The sequence below is a fragment of the Carya illinoinensis genome, chromosome 13, assembly GCF_018687715.1.
Source record: "Carya illinoinensis cultivar Pawnee chromosome 13, C.illinoinensisPawnee_v1, whole genome shotgun sequence".
NCBI lineage: Eukaryota > Viridiplantae > Streptophyta > Magnoliopsida > Fagales > Juglandaceae > Carya > Carya illinoinensis.
Genome location: NC_056764.1, coordinates 616,936 through 635,975, shown reverse-complemented (window position 1 = coordinate 635,975; position 19,040 = coordinate 616,936). Strand labels below are relative to the sequence as shown.

Below are 19,040 nucleotides of genomic sequence, written 5' to 3'. Positions count from 1 at the left end.
GGGGGATAGAGTGTTGCGCCTCCAGCTTGTTCAAAAATCACACAAGATGATAGAAAGACAATATTTAAGTGGTTCTACAACTTATATACGTCCACTGAAGCGGAAAATCAATATTTTCAATATATGTTTGTATAATTTTACAAACACTCATAAATAACTCTCTATCTCTCTCAAATGGCCTCTGTTCTGGGTTTCCCCAGAACTTATTTTTGCTCTCAACCCTCTGTTTGATCGCTCACCGCAGTGAGGATAATCTTAATCTTCAACAAATGACCTCCTTTTATAGGAGAAGTCATGGGGGACAAACTCCCACACTTCTTGACCAAGAGGGAGCCTCCTTTCGGTGCATGCAAATTTTAGTCAATATTTGCTTCTAGAAACTTCTGGTGGATGGGTGGGTGGCTGTAACTCCAAGTTACATTTCACACTTAGGGGGTTTTCCAACATAGAGCGAGAGAGAGAGCTACCTTAGCATTGCATTGCATTGCACGTCCACTTGGGTCCATTCGATACGTCTCCCTAACTTCGATTTTCTCTCTTTGCTCTTTACTGGTGCGAGATCCGGTGGAGATTTTGCTGATTTATCCCGGGTATTTCAATTGGATTCCTTGCAAATTCAACTGATCGCATTGTTTCTAGCACAAAGATCGCGTCTTTTAGGTAAGTGCTGCCCGTGGGATATGCTTGGTTGCTCAGCAAAATGAGAAATGCGAATTGCGTTCTTCTGAATATTCTGTAGAATTATGATTTTGGGTGCTGAGAAAAATGAGCAACAGAGTAGTGTTTTTAAAGTGCTTGTTTGCTCAGCTCATAAACAATGAAAATCCTCCAAGATTGTAATTTTGATCGTCTCCCATTTCTTTTCGTATCTCTCAGCTACCAAACAGAAAGTAAAGATTTAAATATTTTCATTTACAGTGGTTATTGATCACTGTTGAAAGAGAAAATCTGATTCATATGTTTATTTTCAACTATTTCTATGTAGATCTAGGCTTTCATCTAAGAAAAAGGCTTGCTTTTTGATGCATAGTGCTATAAGGCATGCATACATCTTGTAGAGGCTGAGGTGGTATTTTAACTCATTGTTCACATTTGGGGAAAGAGAAGTGGGTACCTATGGAATCAGAAGGAGAAACTGGGGTGAGCTTCCTAAGAAATTAAGATTTAGCTTGCAATTTGCCCATTGTTTAGCTAATCAGAAAAACGGGGAAAGGAAAATGTTAAAACATGTTGATAAATCAAATTCCTTGTGCTGTTTTGGCTGTCAAATTGAAAATTCTTGCCCTCATCTAGTCGAATATGTAAGTAGAGTGGAAATTGTCATTATCCCAGGTCCTTTATGATGGACAGTGTAAAATACTCTTTAGTTTCTTTCCTTCCGTCTCCTACATTTGTTCCGCAGCCGCGGCATGGGAATCATGGAACTTCGACCTTTTCCTGTGGTTTTCTTGTTCCCTTTCGATTTTAATTAGCTATAAACTTTGGGTAAATTAGCTCGACTTTGATTGTCCTGTTGATTGTTTCAAATCGATGTTATCAGTATCCCTATTTTCTGAATGTTTCATCTTCTATTGTGATAACTCAGGCAAAAGCCACAAAGAACCTGGGCGGACACGTCTGCCAGATCTACGGTGATAATGTTGGGAAGAGTATAGATGGCGAACCATTCATTGCCTGTCATGTTTGCGCTTTCCCTATCTGCAGGCCTTGCTACGAGTATGAGAGGAAGGATGGGAATCAGTCTTGCCCACAATGCAAAACCCAATATAAGAGGCACAAAGGTAAGTCAGATGCCATATAATTGGAATGTTTGCCACGCTAGGAAACATGGAAATAACATGATTTCTGACAAAGCCGTGTTCTTTTAGAATATCTTTATTATCTTTCCCCTTGGACAAGGTTAACTGCAACCAACTAGTTTTGGTGTGTCATTTGGGTCTGATATTGTTCAACTAGTTTTGGTGTGTCATTTGGGTCTGATATTGTTCAATTGCGGAAAATGAAAAGACTGGAAAAAAGGTTAAAATTGATTGAATTGTTAAATAACATGCTTTCTCAACTCTGATTGTGTCTCTGTGTGGCATGCTCTTCCTTTCACCCCTGAGCTTATTTCAAGACAGTTTATTTAGTATCTCCTGTAACATATCTTATTAGTTTATAATTTTGTCTTCCAAGCACAGAAGCTGTCAAAGTAATACAAAGATAAGTCCAGGATCGTATTCCACATGGACAAAGGATTATCAAAGCGTTTGTAAAAAATATCGAAGATGAGATAAGAAAGAAAATAGTGAATTCAATTCCCCGTAAAAAAAAATATTAATCAAAGCTGAAATTAAAATTTCTAATAAAAAAAACAAATTAACAAACATTTGAGTTGGGTATGAGACTCTCTTTATTTCAGATCCTAGATAATTTTCTTGATTAACAACCCAATCAAGGCATTGATAAACGGAAGATAAAAAGTTAAGCTCAAATTTTTGCAATATTTTCCTAAGAGATTTTCTACTTTACTAGCCAAACATACATTAACAAACAACTGAGAGAAGCTTTGATAATTTTCAAACTTTTGTTATACCTTACGTCAACAACAAATCAAGAGCAAGAACCGCAATCTATTTTCAATTCAAATCCAACTAGTAATATAGTGAAATCAACATTTATCAACAAAATATTACATTAAACTAGAACCCAAAATAAATTAAATCTCATTTCACAACCTAAGCTTCAGAAATTAGCTACACATGATATTTCTAGCAACTAAAATGTAAGAGATAAAGAAATCCAAAATAAATAAATAGAAAAAAAAAAGAACTGACAACAAAGGAAATAAACGAAGACGTCGTTGCCCCAAATGAAGAACTGAAAGAAAAAAAAATAAAACTTTGCCCACTTTGCGGAAAGATCAAATGCAGAAGCCGTCGTAAAATGAACTTGAAAGGCCAAAAAATGAAGTAATAGCCGAATGTTAAACGAAGAAGTAAATGAAAGAACGAAAAAAGAACGAAAAGAGAAAACAATAGAAAGTTAAAAGTCACCGCCTAAGATCTTAAAAAAAAACCGAGAAAAAAAAAATAAAATAAAAAACAAAATAAATAAAATGATAGAAAGGGCTTCCAGCCGTCTCTGCCCAGGTTCTAAACAAAAATAGGGAAAAGAAAAAAAATAAAAATACAAATGAATAAAATAGTGAGAGCGTTCCCAGCTTCCGTCTGAAGCAAAATGAAAAGGAAACTAAACTGCCAAAAAGAAAAAGAAACAAGCCGACGCAGGAAACTAAACTGCAGAAAAGATAAAAGAAGAACAACCCAGCCGAAGGAACCAAAAATCTGGAAACTAAGAAACGAAGAAGTAGTAATACGAAACAAAAAAAATAACAATAAAAAAATCTCCCAACCGAGAGTGAGTTCCATCCAAACAGAAACTAAACTAACAACAAGTAAATTCCAAAACTAGCCGACTAAGGTCTGGACATGAAACCTCAAGATGTGAAGACGAAAAGCAAAACGAAACGGAAAAAAAAGTAAAAAAACTCCAAACGAGAGACTCCGCTGCCTCCTGGTCTGAAAACCGTAAAAGACTGAGAAAAAAAAAGGGGGGGTAAAGTAATCCCCCCTTAAAACAGAGAGGAAGGGTTCCGTCTAAGACTAAAAAAAAATATAAAAAAAACTACTCTCTGCCCCTATTAACGAAAACGTCCAAAACCCAAAAATAATCTCACCGACTCCACTCTCCACTAAAAACAAGTATTGAATAAGAGTTTTGCTATATACAAGCAAAGTCGCGTACTAATCTGTGTATCAATATTGATTCATTCATACTTAAAATTTAAACTAACACTGTTTTAAATAAAATCTACTTTTTGACCAATCATATCACATTGATGCACAGATTAGTACATAATTGTACTTGCAACTATACTTTTCCATTGAATAAAAATAAGAAACAATGAATGCCCTTACAGGTCTTGCGTGATTTCCTCTGGCAGTCCTGCGTGCCCCTGCAGCTTCCTTTCCGTGCGCGAATGTGTACATTGAGCTGAGGCCAAAAATAAAATCCCATATGTCCGTGCTGCACTTTAAATGGGTCTTCTTGTGATAATTTTTTTTTTTTTTTTAAGCTTGATATAAGACATTATAAATTACACCAGCTCATCTAAATTTAATTAAAGACAAGAGAAAAAATCACTTTACATGCCAAATAAAGTTAAATCATATTATATAATTAATACTCTTATTTTAACACATAAAACTCTTTTAACCCAAGATATTTAAGAGCATTAAAACCACATAATTCACCATTTATCACACTCCTCAACTAGCTTTTTGTTAGACTCTAGTAAATAAAGCAAATGAATTCATGCAAAGGTGAAATTACCAGCTACAATTTCAAGAAATCCGAGAATCACATGCCATGAAATAGACTTGTTGAGTTTAAGAACACTGGAGATAGATTAATCTGAATTTCGTATCAACTGGAAGATTTATACACCATTTAGTTAATCAACCAAGGGAATTTCATGTAACAAAGCTTATTTCTTCAAGTGCATAGGAATGAGGTTAGAATTCCAAGATCGACTACTAAGAGGCATTAACAGTTTCAATCACAGCAGCTAATCTGAGATAACCATAGGTCTTACTCTAAATCAAAACCATTGTAGTAGCGGCTTTCACGCTATTACACTTTAAAATGCGCCTACTTTCTTATTTAGTAAGGACCCCAGTAATAGGCAACCTTTTCCAATACATAAATATAAATCATTTTTTTAAGTGGAAAATCAAGCTTATGAATGTGCACCTACCCACACTTTCACAAGTCGACCCTTACCACTAGATAGAAGGGATTTTTTTTTCTTTAATCCCTGGCTTGTCCATTTTCTCATTTAATTTATTTCAGATTTCTTCCTAAGCCATTAGGATATGATTCATTAGAGTTCCAAATAACCGAAGTGTAAATCAACAAACAATGACCCAATGTAGTCTTTCTAGGCATTCCGGGCATGTGTTGTGTGTGTTTTAGCAAAACTTTTAACATCTTTCCCTTAGTTTAACAACTAAATAAAATAGATAAGTCCCTCTTTTGACATATACTCATATTTGTACTATATTTCACATGTTCCATGACCTCAACAAATCATTTTTCAGTATGTAAATTCAAGAATAGAGAATTTAATCTGCTTTCAACTCATTACCAACACTCTCCCAAGGTGGACCAAAATATGTCTAAGGCATGCAAACAGAAAAATAAATTCTCTTACACCCCCCAACTAGATTGTAGCATTGTCCTCAATGATGCAAGAGAAATGAATGAATTTACACAAAAAGAGAAGTTAAGAGACAAAACAACCAAAAGAAAAACTAAATATTTAAAGAAAAATTGAAGGAAAGAGGAAAAGGAAGTACCTAGATAGCTTTGAAAGGAATGCAAATAAAAACTGAAGAACAAAAGAAAACAATGAAAGGAAATGGGTAGATCAATAACCATCAATTAGGATCAAGAAAATGTAGAGTAGATTTTTCAGGTGCAAAGTTAGAAATAAAAGGCTTGAGCCTTTGACCATTAACCTTAAAAATGTTACCATTGAGAGGATTCATTATCTCTATAGCACCATGGGGAAAAACAATTTGTACAACATAAGGCACACTCCACCGAGACCTTAACTTACCAGGGAACAAGTGTAACCGAGAGTTATATAATAACACTTGTTGATTAGGCTCAAAAGTCTTATATTGGATGTGTTTGTCATGGAAGTTCTTCATTCTTTCTTTGGACAACTTAGAGTTGTTGTAGGCATCCATTCTCAACTCATCCAACTCAGACAACTGCAATTTTCTCACACAACCAGTTTCATCAATGTTAAAATTACATTACTTAATGGCCCAATACGCTCTATGTTCCAGCTCTACAGGCAAATGGAAAGCCTTACCATATACTAGTCTATATGGAGACATGTCCAAAATGGTTTTAAAGGTTGTTCTATAAGCCCATAAGATATCAGACAATCTCAAAGACCAATCCTTCCTGTTTGGGCTAACTGTTTTTTCAAGGATGTTTTTAATCTCCTTATTTGCTAGTTCAGCTTGTCCATTTGTTTGAGGATGATAGGGAGTAGAGATTTTGTGATGGATACCATACTTCTTCATTAAGGCCAAGAAATGCTTGTTACAAAAAGGTGTGTCATTATCACTGATTATGGTTTTAGGCATGCCAAACCTTGCAAAAATATTTTCTTTCAAAAATTTTAAACCAACTTGATGATCATTAGATTTGCAAGGGGCTACCTCAACCCACTTAAAAACATAGTTAACAGTAAGCAAAATGTATAAATAGCCATAAGAAGAAGGAAATGGTCCCATAAAATCTATTCCCCAACAATCAAAAATTTCAATCACTAGTATGGGTTGCAAATGCATCATATTTCTCCTAGTGATTCCTCCTAATTTCTGACAAGATTCACAAATTTTACAAAAACTAAAAGCATCCTTAAACATACTTGGCCAATAAAATCCACTTTGAAGAATTTTAGCCACTGTCTTGTGAGCTGAAAAATGCCCACCACAAGCTTCCGTATGGCAAAAATTTAAAACACCATAAATTTTATTATTGGGCACACACTTCCTAATGATTTGATCTGAGCAATATTTGAAAAGGTAGGGATCATCATAAAAGAAATACTTAGCTTCAGCCTTCAACCTTTTGATGTCTTGATCATTCCAATGAGGTGGAGTCTTTCTTGTAACCAGGAAATTTACAAGGTCAGCATACCATGGTAAAGTCTCAACCAAAAATAATTGTTCATCAAGAAAAGAATCATAAATTAAAGGAAACTCCACAGAAACTTCAAGTGTAAAACGAGAAAGATGATCCGCCACCACATTTTCTACTCCTTTCTTGTATTTTATTGTGAGATCAAATCCTTGCAATAGGAGTATCCATCTTACCAATCTCGACTTGGTGTCCTTTTTCGACAATAAAAATTTCAAAGCTGCATAATCAGTGAATATTATGACAGGTGAACCAAGGAGATATGATCTAAACTTATCCAATGCAAAGACTATAGCTAGTAATTCTTTTTCTGTGATAGAATAATTCTTTTGGTCAGCATTCAAAGTCTTACTAGCATAGTATATGACATATGGCAGCTTATCTCTTCGCTGTCCAAGTGCAGCCCCCACAGCAAAGTCACTTACATCACACATTAATTCAAAAGGAAGTGACCAATCAGGGGGGCGAAGGATAGGTGCCGTGGTGAGAAATGTTTTCAATTGATCAAAGCAATTTTGACACTCTTTAGTCCATTCAAACTTGACATCATGCATTAAAAGTTGACAAAGAGGTTTAGAGATAAAGCTAAAATTCTTTATAAACCTTCTATAAAAACCGGCATGCCCTAAAAAAGATCTAACACCCTTCACATTTTTTGGCGCAGGCAAATTTGAAATCAAGTTTATCTTAGCTTTATCTACCTCTATGCCCCGAGGAGATACAATATGCCACAAAACTATCACTTGTCTTACCATGAAATGACATTTTTTCGAATTTAATATCAATTATTTTTCTTCACATCTTTTCAAGACAACTTGTAAATTAGATAAACATGCATCAAATGTTTTTCCAAAAATTGAAAAATCATCCATGAAAACCTCTACAATGTCCTCGATTAAGTCGCTGAAAATGCTTAACATGCATCTTTGAAAAGTGGTTGGGGCATTGCATAGCCCAAATGGCATTCTCTTGAAGGCAAAAGTCTCAAAAGGACAAGTAAAGGTAGTCTTCTCTTGATCCTCGGGGGCTATTTCTATTTGATAATAGCCAGAGAAGCCATCTAAAAAACAATAATATTCATACCCCGCCACTTTTTCTAAAATCTGGTTAAGGAAAGGTAAGAAAAAATGATCCTTTCTAGAGGCGGTATTTAATTTTCTATAGTCTACACACATCCTCCAACCTGTGGTCTCCCTAATAGGCACCGATTCTCCCTTGTCATTTTCCACCACAGTTATACCAGATTTTTTTGGAACAACTTGGATTGGGCTAACCCATTTGCTATCAGCAATGGGATAAATGATCCATATGTCTAACAATTTCAAAACTTCATTTTTTACCACTTCTTTCATTGTGGGGTTTAATCTTTTTTGCATCTTTCTAGAGGGTTTTGAGTCATCTTCCAAATATATCCTATGTGTGCAAATGAAAGGACTTATACATTTGATGTCAGCAATGGACCAGCCAATGGCTGATTTGTGTTATGCCAAAATTTCCAGCAACTTACTTTCTTGGTCAAGAGTTAAAAGTGCATAAATCACTACTGGAAATGACTTTTCTAGTCCGAGGTAGGCGTATTTCAGCTCCGAGGGCAATGGCTTTAATTCCAACATTGGGGTCTTCTCATTGGAGGGTTGTGTCGAGACTTGTAGTGCTGGTAGTGGCTCAAATTTGAGTTTCCACTGCATCTCATTTGAATTTCTTGCAGCACAAAGAGAAGAAAATTGATTAGTGGAATCAATTAAATCAAGAGAGTCTTCTAAATCCTTCCAAAGTTCATCACAATTGTAATTTAATAAAGAATTTTCAACAAGTAAGGATTCCAATGCATTGACTTCTTCAACGTCTTCAAGTTCTTGAGGTTGCCTGCACAAATTAAAAATATTCAGTTCTAAAGTCATATTTCCAAAACTCAATTTTAAGACACCACTCCTACAATTAATTATAGCATTAGAAGTTGATAGGAATGGTCATCCTAAAATTACCGGTGGTGAAGAGTTTGAGTGGGATGACAACTTCATATCCAATACCAAAAATCCACAGGGTAATAAAATTTATCTACTTGGACCAAGACGTCCTCAACAATACCCTTAGGAATTTTTATGGATCTATCGGCAAGCTCCAAAATGATTGAAGTGACTTTTAATTCCCCTAACTCCAATTATTCATACACACTATAAGGTAGCAAATTAACCCCTGAACCTAAGTCTAGCAAGGCCTAACCAATTTTAGAATTTCCAATGACACATGAAATGGTAGGTGAACCAGGATCCTTGTACTTAGGTGGTGTGTGGTTTTGAATAATGGCACTAACTTGCTCAGTAAGAAAAACCTTTTTTTGCATATTTAGTTTGCGTTTCACAGTGCATAAGTTTTTCAGAAATTTAGCATAAGCAGGAATTTATTTAATAGTATCAAGAAGTGGAATGTTAATCCTAACCTGCTTAAAAATTTCTAAGATTTCAGCATGTTGTTTTTCTTTATGCAAAGAAAGCAAACAATATGGAAAAGGTGCAGAAATGAGACATGCATCATTGTTTGAATTTGAAGTGCTTGGCTCACCACTAACTAGAGGAGGGTTAGCTTCTTTACCTAACTTTCTTGCACTATGGACAGGGATATCCACGACCTTACCATTCCTCAAAGTTGTAATAGCTTTCACTGATTTCACATTGGCCCCTTCACTATTATTCTAAGATGATTGACTTTGCACTTGTGGATTGGGTTGGGTTTGAGTGGGAAATTTGCCTTTCTCTTGGTTACTTAGAGTAGTGGTTACTCTAGTAAGGGTCCCTCTGATGTCATTGATGGATTGAGCGTTCTGGCTATTGACTGTGGCCTGACTTTGCATAAACTGTTGTAGGGTAGCAGTTAGCTGCTGAATGTAATCTTCCACTCTCCTTTTCTGCATTGGAGGGAGCTGATTTACAAAATAAGAGGGACCCGAGCCTTGGCCAGCTGCTCCATATGGGGTATACTGACTTTGTCCTTGTATAGATGGCCCAGGTCGTTCATTCTTCCAGCTAAAATTTGGATGATTTCTCCAACCTGTATTATAAGTATTAGAGTAAGGTCCAGAAAAATTTTTAGAGATCATATGCACAGAGTTGGATTGATCAAGCAACACTTCTTTAAAAGCAAGAATTGTTAGGCATGCATTAGTCACATGTCCTGGATCTTCACATATGTTGCATTTTTCAATTGATGGCAAAACATGCATTTCATTGACTTTCTTAAACTCTAAAGACTCTAACTTTTTAGACATCAATGCAAGCTTAGCATGTAAATCATCAGATTCTTTCAAGTGGTATTTACCACCCCCACCAACACATTTTTGATTTTCAGATCTATCATGCAAGTCAGAAACATCCCAAGATTGGGCATTTTCAGTCAAAATATTCAAACGCTTCCTCGGGCCCTTTGTTGAAGAATTCACCATTGCACATGGTTTCTACAAATTGCCTCATTTTTTGTGCAACCCCTCATAGAAAAAACTAATGACCCTCCAATTCTCATATCCATGGTGAGGACATGCATTTAGGAGGTCTTTGAATCATTCCCAACAATGGTAAAATGTTTTCACGTCCTTTTGGTAAAAATTTATGATTTGTCTTTTCAAGGCATTGGTTCTATGCATGGAAAAAAAATTATTTAAAAATTTAGTTTGCATTTCTTGCCAAGTCCCAATGGATCTTGGTCTTAAGGAATTCAACCATGTCTTAGCCTTGTCTTTCAAGGAAAATGGAAACAATTTCAATCTTATGACATCTTCAGTGCATGTTCTATCCATAAATGTGGAACACACTTCTTCAAACTCTTTGATATGCAAGTAGGGATTTTCAGAGTCCATACCATGAAAGTGTGTTAGCAATGGAATCATCCCAGATTTGAAATTAAAAGCATTTGCATTAAGAGGTAAAATGATCCAAGAAGGGGTGCTAGTCCTAACAGGCTGAATATACTCTCTAAGTGTCCTGTTTTGATTTACCATTTCCCTATCATGATGTTCTTCTTCTTCAGTCATGTTACTATGAGTGTCAAATGATGATTCAAATGCTGAATTAAGATAAACAAATGATGCACTCGATGTTGAGGTTGATGATTCAGTCCTAGCAAGTCTATATGTGCTATCTCTAACCCAACTAGACAAGCAAGTTCAGTACAAAACAAGATAAAAGTAAACAAGTAAAATGAGAGGTAAAAATATCACTCAGACTGTGAAGAGGTTCACAGCTCCATAAACGTCCTCTCAGGAAAAAGAGAATGCTTTGACAAACACCCGTTGTCCCCGGCAACGGCGCCGAAAAACTTGATCAGCTTATAATTTTGTCTTTCAAGCGTAGAAGCTATCAAAGTAATACAAGGATAAGTTAGGATCGTATTCCACAAGAACAAAGAGTTATCAAAGCGTTTGTGAAAAATATCGAAGATGAGGTAAGAAAGAAAATAATGAATTCAATTCCCGCAAAAAAAAAATATCAATCAAAACTGAAATTAAAGTTTCTAATAAAAAAAACAAATTAACAAACACTTGGGTTGGGTATGAGACTCTCTTTATTTCAGATCCTAGATAATTTTCTCGATTAACAACCCAATCAAGGCATTGATAAACGGAAGATAAAAGGTTAAGCTCAAGTTTTTGCAATATTTTCCTAAGAGATTTTCTACTTTCCTAGCCAAACACACATTAACAAACAATTGAGAGAAGCCTTGATAATTTTTAAGCTTTTGTTGTGCCTTACGTCAACAACAAATCAAGAACAAGAACCGTAATCTATTTTCAATTCAAATCCGACTAGTAATATACTGAAATCAACATTTATCAACAAAATATTGCATTAAACTAGAACTCAAAATAAATCAAATCTCATTCCACAACCCAAGCTTCAGAAATTAGCTACACATGATATTTCTAGCAACTAAAATGTAAGAGATAAAGAAATTCAAAATAAATAAATAGAAAAAAAAAAAGAACTGACAACAACAGGAAATAAACGAAGACGACGCTACCCCAAATGAAGAACTGAAAGAAAAAAAATAAAACTTTGCCCCAAAGTCAAACTGCAGAAAGATCAAATGTAGAAGCCATCGTAAAAAGAACTTGAAAGGCCAAAAAATAAAGTAGTAGCCGAATGTTAAACGGAGAAGTAAATGAAAGAACGAAAAAAGAAAACAATAGAAAGTTAAAAGTCACCGCCTAAGAGCATCCCCATTCGGTTCCCCATCCCCCCCGTTTCCCTATTATTTGTTAGGCCTGAAAACTGACACTTTCGGTTCGGTAAAGGGACGAACCAATGCCGACCGACCAACCTGTCTCACCTAATTTTGCCGACCGAGAACCGACCGTTCAAGGGGCTGGAACCGGCCGGAACCGATTCCGGTCGGTTCAACAGTTTGGGTTGAATATGCAACATATTTTTACTCGAGGCAACATTTTCCCAAGAGGTCCGGAGGAGAACCGAGAGTCGAGAGGTCCGAATGAGAGAATCGGGAGAGAGGGAGAGGACCGAGAGGTTAGACGTCCGGAGGAGAGAATCGGGGAAGACGGCCGGCCGCTGGGCTGGAGAACCGAGAGCCGAGAGGTCTGGAGGTTGGGAGAGAGGGAGAGGACCGAGAGGTCAGACGGCGTGCGGGTGTGGGACTTGGGAGACAGGGAGCTGGGAGAGGCCGAGAGGACTGAAGTAAAGTCTGAAATTCTGAGGGAGCTGGGAGAGGCCGAGAGGGCAAGGCTCAGTTTTGCCCTAATACAAAACGTCACCGTTTGGCATTAGGCCAAACGGCGCCGTTTACTCTATGTATTCGAAACATATATATCAAGGGACGACGCCGTTTCACTCACTTTATTTATATAAAAAGAAAAAAAAATATCAGGTTCGGTCGGTCGGTTTGTCGGTTTATGAAGAACCAAACCGCACTCCGAACCGACCGAAATCGGTTCATACATTTTTCTACCGACCGCCGACCGGTTCTTCGTCAGTTCCGGCCGATTCCGGCGTCCTGAGGTTGGTTCCGGTCGGTTGCTCGGTTTTTTGTACACCCCTATTATTTGTTGAAAGTTTTAGGGTTTTCTCTAAAACCCTCCCTCCATCCGGTTCCCTAAAATGGGGTTCTAATTTTCGGGATGTACAGGAAATCCCCATCTTTGGAGACCTACTGTACATCCCCAAATCCCATTTCCCCATCCTGTCCCGCGTTCATCCCTCCCGACGATTGGTGCTCCAATAATCGCCTCTCCTGCTAGGAAATCGGTATTTTTCTTCTCATTTTCTCACCCCTGTTAATTTCTCACCCTGTTTCTTGATGATGAAAGTGGAAATGCTTTGGAACCGATGTTTGGTTGGTGCGAAAAGTCATAGGGTTTTCTTATGGCTATTTTCCTGGGTTATCCGTTTGGTTGATGTGAAAATTTATGGAAGGGTTGATTTCTTTTTTCTTGAGTTACCTGTTTGGTTGCTATGAAAATAGACGATGGTTTCCTTTGATTTTTTCCTGAGCAACCCGTTTGGTTGCTGTGAAAATAGACGATGGTTTCCTTTGATTTTTTCCTAAGCAACCAGTTTGGTTGCTGTGAAAATTTGCTACGGTTTGGTATCATATATTCTTGAGTAACCCGTTTGGTTGCTGGGAAATGAGATGAGGTTTGGCTTGCGTTTTGATGAATGGTGCCCCTGTTTGGTTGGTGCGAATTTCAGAAAATGTTTGCTGCCCTGTTTTTCCTTCTGTGATTGTTTGGGAACCCCGAAAATCATCCATGATGTTTCTGTCATATTTTCCTTTGGCTATTGTTTGGTTGCTGCGAAAATATATACTCTTTTCCTGTGATGATTATCTAGCTCACATGTATTGTTTGGTGGGCCAGAATAGATTTATGATTTTGAATCTTTGGTGATCCAAGATTGGTTTTCAGTTGCTATGAACATCTTTGCTTGAGAGAACTTGGGATCTACATTTTTTTCCATATCTTTTTCCTTCAAACCATGCTTCTTGGGCTGCTGTTTCTTGGTCTTTCATATCAAATGTTGAATTTGCCCCTGAATGTTGTGATCACTCTTTTAAATTCTGTTTTCATTATGTAATTTAGAAAAATACATTATGCAATCTTTGTAACCTGTGATTATTTGAGAAGACAATTAATTTCACTACAACTACTTTCTAGATTTTAATTTTTATCTCTGATTAGAGACTTGAATGGATTAATTCCTGACGTGGTGGACATTTGATCTTTATCTTTTTAGAGATAGATGAATACTTCACATATATAATAGTTGATCATACTTTTATTAAATCTTGTTGGAAATGCAATAATGCTTTTTAAAATCATCTTGAATTGATGGATTTTTATTGGTGCTCCAATAACATTCTGCTATTAAGAACTTGCTCTTGGTCTTTTAACATGCTGTATTCGGCCCCTTTAATTTAGTCTCTTGCTCTTGTTTGTTATTAAGAGCTTGTGTTTTGAAAATGCATTTTTTGGGCTTTTGGACTCCTATTTTTTAATATAATTAGAGAGTGGAATTTCTCTCCACATAACTCTATATTATGGAAGGTATTAATAGCCCAACATGCTAATAACTTTATGCTTGAATTGATGGAATATTGCAACTGTCCTTGGAATAAAATAGTTGCTCATTTTGATATTTGGTGTTGGGTCATTTGCAGTGTTGCGTATCTATCAAGGGAGAGGGTTTATATTAGGTTGTGATGATGGTGTTATAGTGCGGGTTATGTCAGAAGTGTGTATAGGGCCCATCGATATGACGGGATAATTCTCACCCGAATTGCCATATTGCAGTTTGTGGTACTTTCCACAAAAGGCAATCGGGGTTCAGGTGAGATTTTGCAGCCATTCGAATGTTGGGCTCCTTGCTTACACATGGTGTCAATATTTACCCCATTCTGAACCTTTTAAATTATTTATATATTCGATATGGATGTAGAACCGGATGGGGATGCTCGTAGTTAGGATTATTTTGTTTTGCATGTTGTTTGGTATTATTGATTAATTGAGTTATATTATGTGTAAACTAAACCACAAGGCTGTGATAATGACAACCGTTTGTGGGGATACGAGAAATTTAATGGTCATTTCCCCAATGGCTAGATAATCAGGACGGCCAATAAGTATTGGCAACCGGTTGTTTTGACCATCAATGGGTGGCCAACTTTCCAAGATCATACCAAACGGTTTCTAAGCCATCCACCCGGACTAACACCCCAAACTTTCTGAAACTAGTTTCTAACATTTTCAATGCGTTTTTAGCAATGGATTCACAAGACTCTGGATATATGTACTTCACAAACCTCCTAAGTCAAGATCTTCAACTCGAGCCCACTTATTGTGGGCAATGTGGAGCATCTCCAGTGACCCTTGATGACTCTCCACCTCGATGACTGACCATCCGCCTCCATGTTTTGAACATCGCTATCATCTTCAGAGGATACGTATGTCAATAATTTACGAAAAAAAGTACGAGCCATTTGATGAAATGAGTAGGAGATGAAAGGATGCAATAGAAGTTTGGTTTGTATAGAGGAAATGAGGCTTGAGTTTGCATATTTATAGAGGAATTACTGCTATCGTTTGACATAGGAGTAAAAATGTTACCGTTTGAGAGAAGACAAAAAAAGTAACCGTTGGAGAAAAGATAAAAAAATTTACCGTTGGAGAAAAAACAAAAAATATTACCGTTGGAGAAAAAACAAAAAATGTTACCGTTCGTAGTTAAGACAGAAAATATTACCGTTGAAGAAAAGTTGCTGAAATATTATCGTTGCATCCAGTTAAAAAATTTTATCATCAATACGTGACTTTCGGTTTTTCATTAGAGATATTGAGTCCGGATCTAATTAAATTTGTCATCACGTTAGCAAATGCACTAATTAATAAAAATATTTTATTTTAATACTACGAATTTCAATTTAAAAAAAAAATACTGTATTGGATAGTCAAAATCTCCAATAAATATTTAGTAGAAAGTGATATTTAAAAAAAAAAAAGATAATAAGACAAAACAGTTAGTAGTTAAGATTGTAAATAGAAGAGAGAGAAAAAAGTAATAAAAAAATGTTAGAGAAATATTATTTAAAAGAATAGAGATAGGGATAGGGAATGAGATGTAGGAGGTTTTTAGAAGATAAACAAATTTTAGAAATAAATTTGAAGAAATGAGTATTTAAGTTAAATTATAAGGATGAGGATGTAAAACCGGATGAGAATACTCTAAGATCTTCAAAAAGAACTAGAAAAATAAATAAATAAATAAAATGATAGAGAGGGCTTCCAGCCATCTCTGCCCAGGTTCTAAATAAAAACAAGGAAAAGAAAAAAAAAGAAAAAGAAAAATAAATAAAACAGTGAGAGAGTTCCCAGCTTCCGTCTGAAGCAAAATGAAAAGGAAACTAAACTGTCGAAAAGAAAAAGAAACAAGCTGACGCAGGAAACTAAACTGCAAAAAAGATAAAAGAAGAACAACCCAGCCGAAGGAACCTAAAATCTGGAAACTAAGAAACGAAGAAGCAGTAATACGAAACAAAAAAAAATAATAACAATAAAAAAATCTCCCAACCGAGAGTGAGTTCCGTCCGAAAAGAAACTAAACTAACAAGAAGTAAATTCCAAAACCAGCCGACTAAGGTCCCAACATGAAACCTCAAGACGTGAAGATGAAAAGCAAAACGAAACGGAAAAAAGGTCAAAAAACTCAAAACGAGAGACTCTGCCGCCTCCTGGTCTGAAAACCGTAAAAGACTGAGGGAAAAAAAAAAAAAAAAAAAAAAAAAAAAGAGTAAAGTAATCCCCCCTTAAAACAGAGAGGGAGAGTTCCGTCTAAGACTAAAAAAAAAAGAGAAATCCTGGGGACCGGTCCGACTGTTAAAACCAAAATAACAGCCCTCCAATAACCATGCGCCACGTAAGAGGTTCATTTGAAAAAATCTGCATCTGCGTACACCCGATCAAATGACTCTCCCCTCTCTCACTCCTTCGTATTCCCTTTCTTCCTCGCTTTTTCCACTCAATCCCTGAAGCTCTCGACCCCCTCATCCCGCATGGCGCTCGACCCAAACGGTAGCAGAGCTCAATTCAGACGATGAAGAAGACCCAAACGGTAATCTCTCTCAATAATCTTTTTCAATTTTTGCTTTTTTAAATTTCTCTATCGGCACTCTCTCGGTAATCTTTCTCAGTTTTGAGTTTTGAAATTTATTTCAAAGTTTTGTTATTGTCATGATTGTCTCTCGGTGATTTTGTTATCTTCTCATTACCAAGGATTTCTCTTCTTAATCTCATGTCTATGACTTCGATGTATCAATTTGAGGGATGGACATGAAGCCCTAATTAGAACGACAGTGGAGTTTCTTACCAGATCAAAAGGAAAAAAAAAAAAAAAAACAACTCTTGATCCTCATTCTAGCCTCTAATCAGTAGGATAAGGGCAGTGGAAAATAAATGGGTGTTTGAGAATGGTTTGTTGGAAGAAATTTAGTAGTTCATTAGGGGTTTCGTTATATGAAGTTTCTTTATCCGTGTGGGTCAGGTGGTCTGAAAAAATGGAGATGTCGGCGTCGGACTGAGATGGTGGCAGTGGAACTAAGCTTTGTTGGGCGGCAAGGATTGATGGCTGTGCAAAGCAACGCTGAGCTTGGAGCGAAGACGGAATGAACCTGAGAGAGAATGGAGATGCTAATTTCTGGGTAGTGCTTCTAGTGATCATGTGTGGTGAGGTGTAAAATATTTATGGTGTTTTAGCTTACGTGTCGCTTTGTGAATGGCAGGCTGCTTTTCAGGCTTTGACAGACGGACCGCTCCACAGCGCCTCGCAAAAAAAAATATAAAAAAAACTACCCTCTGCTCCTATTAACGAAAACATCCAAAACCCAAAAAGTAATCTCACCGACTCCACTCTCCACTAAAAACAAGTATTGAATAAAAATAAGAAACAATGAATGCCCTTCCAGGTCTTGCGTGATTTCCTCTGGCAGTCCTGCATGCCCCTGCAGCTCCGTTTTCCGTGCGCGAATGTGTACATTGAGCTGAGGCCAAAAATAAAATCTCATATGTCTGTGCTGCACTTTAAATGGGTCTTCTTGTGATAATTTTTTTTTTTTTTAAGTTTGATAAATCCGAAGATATTATAAATTACACCAGCTCATCTGAATTTAATTAAAAATAAGAAAAAAAAAATCACTTTACATGCCAAATAAAATTAAATCATATTATATAATTAATGCTCTTATTTTAACAAATGAAACTCTTTTAATCCAAGATATTTAAGAGCATTGAAACCACATAATTGACCATTTATCAATATCAATCTCTGAAAACCCATGAATATGTTATAAATCACAATAGTCAGACTATATTGCTTCTGTTTGTGCTGTTGATTTCCAGGCAGCCCTGCAATTCTCGGTGATAGAGAAGAGGATGCCGATACTGATGATGGTGCTAGTGACTTCAATTACACTTCATAAGACCAAAATCAAAAGCAGAAGATTGCAGAGTGCACGTTGAGCTGGCATATGACATATGGACGTGGAGAGGATGTTGGGCCCCCCACTTATGATAAAGGGGTTTCTCATAACCACATTCCTCTGCTCACTAATGGAATGGAGGTAAAAAAAAGGAAAAAAAAAGAAAAAGAAAAGGCTCTGACATGCAAATTCCTTCTTCTTCTTATTTAAAATTGAATTATTATTTCCTTGGGATTGTTTCTAGTTCTTAAATAGGTGTATACTTTCGTATAGTTTTAGTGTATTTGAGTTATGCCTATCTTTATATATCGATGAAATATCTTATTATTTATAAAAATAAAATAAAATAAAAAAAAAATTGAATTATTCTTTTGGCCATTACCAACTTATAGGTTTCTGGAGAATTGTCTGCAGCATCACGTGAGCGTCTTTCTATGGCTTCTCCCGGAGTTGGTGGTGGAAAGCGCATCCATCCTCTTCCTTTTGACTCGTCTAGGCCTAACTCAGCTCATGTTATTGTCAATGCTTGCAAGCCAACCATAGCCCGAGATATTGGAAAATGGAATTTCTGTTGTTTATAGGTTTTGCTTGCAAGCCCAACTTGTGCTCGCAAGCCCACTGGTTCAGAAATTTGGTTCTAGCCGTTATATTTTTCGCAGGTCTGTTGGGAAGGAATGGGCCCAATAGACCCACTAATGGGCCTACATTTCTGTGGATTAAGCTTCGTAAGCTCTAATGCATCTAGGACTGTTCCTACTTCCTAGAAACCTTCCGCATGCCATCCATGCATGGACCTAGTCACCTATATG

At 36.5% G+C, this 19,040-nt stretch overlaps 1 protein-coding gene and 1 long non-coding RNA gene across 3 annotated transcripts; both read left to right on the top strand.

The window, feature by feature from the left end:
- The first annotated feature begins 245 nt into the window (after window positions 1-245).
- LOC122291877 (cellulose synthase A catalytic subunit 3 [UDP-forming]-like) lies at window positions 246-19,006 on the top strand. 2 transcript variants are annotated; one of them, XM_043099902.1, is made up of 5 exons: window positions 246-660; window positions 986-1,140; window positions 1,586-1,781; window positions 18,152-18,372; window positions 18,624-19,006. In XM_043099902.1, exons 2-4 carry the CDS (start codon window positions 1,117-1,119, stop codon window positions 18,229-18,231), a joined length of 300 nt encoding a protein of 99 aa, XP_042955836.1. In that variant the 5' UTR covers window positions 246-660; window positions 986-1,116; the 3' UTR covers window positions 18,232-18,372; window positions 18,624-19,006. The 2 variants fall into 2 exon arrangements, with proteins under 2 accessions (XP_042955836.1, XP_042955837.1); XM_043099903.1 differs by lacking the exons at window positions 18,152-18,372; window positions 18,624-19,006 and adding an exon at window positions 9,626-9,856.
- LOC122291879 lies at window positions 16,691-17,757 on the top strand. The gene is made up of 3 exons (XR_006236789.1): window positions 16,691-16,868; window positions 17,298-17,454; window positions 17,536-17,757. It is a non-coding gene; the product is annotated as an uncharacterized LOC122291879 (long non-coding RNA).
- Window positions 19,007-19,040: the final 34 nt, after the last annotated feature.